Source organism: Sinocyclocheilus grahami, unplaced genomic scaffold, assembly GCF_001515645.1.
Source record: "Sinocyclocheilus grahami isolate Dianchi unplaced genomic scaffold, SAMN03320097.WGS_v1.1 scaffold10.1, whole genome shotgun sequence".
NCBI lineage: Eukaryota > Metazoa > Chordata > Actinopteri > Cypriniformes > Cyprinidae > Sinocyclocheilus > Sinocyclocheilus grahami.
Window position 1 is genome coordinate 2605881 of NW_015505189.1, and position 4543 is coordinate 2610423.

The following is a 4543-nucleotide window of genomic DNA, read 5'->3' on the forward strand; positions in this document are numbered from 1 at the left end:
GGCTATTAAAGGCATAAAAGCCCCATAAATAATAAAACAATAATAAGGCTAGCCTAAAACTGACACAAGTGTAGCTTTGCTATTCTAACCTCTTCATTCACTTCAATAATTTATATTGTGCATTAAGGGGAGCTGAAAGCAGGCTTATCACTGGGAGTGTGAAATGTGATTCTTGAATGGATGTAAGACGCCATATTTTGCTGCTTTAAAATGCTCAAACGGTTTCTCAAACCCTACAACTTATGCAGTATGATACTATAAATGAGAGAATGACTCACGGCAGAAGTCTGGCTCCCTCCACTGATGGACAGGTGCACCTGCACTCAGGCAAGCATCAGTGTAAGCCTGAAGCTGGTCACAAAGGACCTGCTGCAGCCCCTGATAACTGCACATATCAAACACACAGCTCTGGAAGAAAGGCAACGGGTCCACCACCTTTATACAGTCCCTGTGAGGAGCAAATATGAGAGAAAGTGTGCTATTATTAAGCACTTAAAGTTTTCAATAGTCTTTCTAATAGTCTTTCTCATGTTAGAAATGGTATGAATAATAGAACACGCATATTTGTTATAAGCCATGCTGATTAATTTCAAATGGAATGATTCAACATTGTTTATTAGCAGAAAATGTCATAGTTTGGTAAGTCCTCCTAACCTAAATGCTCCATTTGATTCTCCCACTCTCCCACAGTTCTCTGGGTTTGACACGACACCCTCCAGCACAGGATCGCAGGGTGGTTGAGGCCCGGGGGCACCTGAAAACCTGAAAACACATCGTCATCATTAAGGCATGCGTGCATGACTGAGCATTTGAAGTCAACCTAATCTTAAATGTATTGCCCTGCCTGTTGTGCGGTTGATAAAATTAAGAAAAGTAAAAAGTACTGACGTTGCATCCTCATCCTCATCAGTTTGCCAGCTGTCGCCGAACTGACTTGAGTTGTCGGTTTGGGAGCCATCTGGCTTAGTGAAATCATTATTGGGGTTTCCGTCATAGTCCCCACACAGGCCACACATCTGGTCATAGTAGGAACTGATAAAATGAGAAACAAAATGATATTAATGTAAAGACATTCATTTCCCCAGAGACGCTTTTTGATTTTTCTTTTGCAGATTTTACTGAAGATCTACAACCCTTAATCATTGTGGGTCTTAGTGTTTTCTGCAAAATACTGTCAGTACTGTGTATATATATTCCAGTGAGGCGTTTTTCACATTTTCTTTACCTGGGAACAGAGATCTTGGCGTAATGATTGCCATCCCACTGCACCTTCAGGCCGAACGGAGTGGTGAGGATTACATATTGTCCAGCAACAGACAGTGAAATGAGCGGAGATGGGGAGTGAGGGAGAGACACCCTGAGTCCATTCACCTGAGTGTGTGGAAAAGAGATAAACCAGAGGTGAATTGAAGGCTAATTATATTTTTTTCTTTAAAAGCAAGATTATTCTTGGAAAACATAAAATTGTCATAAGGATAATGTTACTATGAACAGATTAGGAACAATTTAGAGAAACTATAAAATAAGAGGATAATAAGTGGATACTGACCAGAGTTCTCCTGTTTTTCATCATTGTCACAGTGATGCCATCTACAGTCACATAGAGTTTCCTCAAGTAAGAAACGCCAGAAACTCCTCTCTCCTCATTCTTGCCCTCAATGGAGAACCAGGGGCCTGCAGTCCCAAGATAGAAGAAAGTGAAGTTATTTTTAAAGCTGTACATGTATATTCTTATTTGAAATCACTTTTTAAGTTAATTTGGGGGACATTTAATGTACATTTAATCAATAGTAAGTGTACAATAGTTTGCTGCTTCATAACACCTACTGATGACCAAAGCACTCTAATGTTATTGCTGGTAGTGGAAAGTTGGCTTTGGCCATTTGCCTGACTGAAATTGGATGGATGGATGGATGGATGGATGTTTGAAAATTAAATGTAAACACATTTTCTGAGTTAACCAGAGTACTCACCTTGTGGGAAACACCCTATTACGCCATCCTGTACTCCACATTGTTCCATTGGTGGGCAGTCAGCAGCATTACAGGTAACAAATGGGGGGTTGCACTTACACAGTAGCTCACAGTCCTTAGTGAAGAACTCTTCACCTGGCTAAAACCACGGAGAGAGGGAAAGTCATGACAAATACTAATTGATCGACTATAACAAACCATTTCTGTCCTAAATGATACCACATTCAATTTCCTCACCTTATAATATTGTCCATTATAGCTGCAACCACAAGTGTCTTCTTTCACGCACTGGCCAGCACTGAGGATATATCCAGGGTCACAAACACATCCTTCAGAACAAGGCCCGGTGCACTGACTTGGTGGAATTGGATTGCAGGAAGGCTGGCAAACTGGTGCACATGATTCAAAGTGACTGTTGGCTGGGCATTTCAGAGCTGGAGAGGAAGAATGTGTGTTAGTGCTAATCATAATTTTGCGACTTTGCTCTATTTGACAGTACGAGAAATAGGACAAGCCATTCATGTCTGTATTTTTTGTCCAAGTTTATGGTTAAGGAATATGTATTTTTCAGACATACGACAGAAGGTACTGTTTCTCCAGGGTCCAATTGTGACGCCACGGTCCTGACATTCATTGACGTATGACTCTATTGCTTCACACAATGCAGAATGAGCACCATCCAGCTCACAAACATCAAACAAACAGTCTTGAAAGAAACCCTAAACACACAGGGTTAAGATCTGTAAATATCTGTTGTATGATTAAGCATTCAAATTCAAAAGCATTTCAAACTAACAGATTTGATTTCACTCACATTGGGGTTGACTTTTGGATGGCAAGCAGCAAAAGGGCCATTGCTGTCCAATATGATACCACAGTAAGCAGACCCTTCATACAACTCCTGCTCAGCATCTGTACACCCTGGGGGTGGGCCAACCTCAGGCTTGTTACACCTGAAGGCAGAATCAGAGGTGAGTTCTCTATGGTTAATAGAGAAAAGGCTTAGTTGTAACATTATGTGTCTTGCATAGTGCCTTACTCAGGGTCTATGTTCCAGCTGTGGCCAAAGTCATTGGGGCTTTGGACCAGTTCACCATTTGGTGTCTGGAAGTCATCCTGAGGGTCTCCATTGTAGTCCCCACAGAGCCCACAAAGTTTGCCCGCATAGCTGTAAAATGATCACAAGCATGTAGAGATATTCAAAAGTGAATCAAGTTATATAAGCTCTAGTTCTGTCAGGATTGCCAACTGGTTTGTTTATCTGCATGTGTGTATATTCATGATATGATAAGATTTGTAAATGTACCAGTACATGTGCTCAAAACTTTATCTTGTATAAACTAGTACTATAATTGTTACCGCTTGGTTTGCAGACATAGTCTCCATCTTGAAGCTGGCAGCTCTCATTAGGAGGACAGCTGGTGTCATAACAGTGAATATTTCCTCCACCCTCACATGTACAATTCTGCGTACAGCCCTCCAGATACCAGCTCTCGTTTACCTAAATATCAAAAGACATTTTTGCTATGTTTTTATGAATGTTTAAATCAATTGTTTTCCAATTTTACATCAGTCAGCCTTAGTGTTAAACTCACTGGATGGTAGGAGCCTGAGGAGTCCACACAGCCGCAGTCTTTAACAGGAACACATTTGTTGTCACTGAGGATGAAGCCAGGGTTACACTCACAGCCTTCAACACACTTCTCACTGCAGCCCGGGGGTCCACTGATACCCAGACATGTCTCCGGACAGGAGCTCACACATATGGAGTAATGGCTATTGGGAGGGCATTCCAGAGCTGTAGAAAAATTAAGGAAAACATCATTAAATGATGGAAAAGGCTAAAGTGGGGGTGCAGTTTGGACTTTGCAGTTTCCCTGTCTTATGTCCCTGTCCCTCTCTGACATAATTTGTCTGCACCACCCTGGCTATTAAAGGCATAAAAGCCCCATAAATAATAAAACAATAATAAGGCTAGCCTAAAGCTGACACAAGTGTAGCTTTGCTATTCTAACCTCTTCATTCACTTCAATAATTTATATTGTGCATTAAGGGGAGCTGAAAGCAGGCTTATCATTGGAAATGTGAAATGTGATTCTTGAATGGATGTAAGACGCCAAATTTTGCTGCTTTAATATCCTCAAACGGTTTCTAAAACCCTACACCTTATGCAGTATGATACTATAAATGAGAGAATGACTCACGGCAGAAGTCTGGCTCCCTCCACTGATGGACAGGTGCACCTGCACTCAGGCAAGCATCAGTGTAAGCCTGAAGCTGGTCACAAAGGACCTGCTGCAGCCCCTGATAACTGCACATATCAAACACACAGCTCTGGAAGAAAGGCAACGGGTCCACCACCTTTATACAGTCCCTGTGAGAAGCAAATATGAGAGAAAGTGTGCAATTATTAAGCACTTAAAGTTCTTCATTGTCTCATGTTAGAATCAGTATGAATAATAGAGCTTGCGTATTTCTTATGATTCATTTAAAATGGAATGATTCTACATTTTTGAGCAGAAAAAGTCATAGTTTGGTAAGTCCTAACCTAAATGCTCCATTTGTGTCAG

General features: G+C 41.2%; 1 protein-coding gene across 1 annotated transcript in view; it reads right to left on the reverse strand.

Annotated features, from left to right (window-relative positions):
* zanl (zonadhesin, like) overlaps window positions 1-4543 on the reverse strand; it is a 32363-nt gene that overhangs the window by 15640 nt on the left and 12180 nt on the right. Inside the window, 12 exon segments of the mRNA XM_016284326.1 lie at window positions 681-762; window positions 889-1032; window positions 1226-1371; window positions 1550-1812; window positions 1974-2112; window positions 2211-2407; window positions 2551-2692; window positions 2788-2926; window positions 3013-3141; window positions 3299-3474; window positions 3569-3771; window positions 4178-4347. Coding sequence (XP_016139812.1) covers window positions 681-762; window positions 889-1032; window positions 1226-1371; window positions 1550-1812; window positions 1974-2112; window positions 2211-2407; window positions 2551-2692; window positions 2788-2926; window positions 3013-3141; window positions 3299-3474; window positions 3569-3771; window positions 4178-4347 — 1930 coding nt within the window.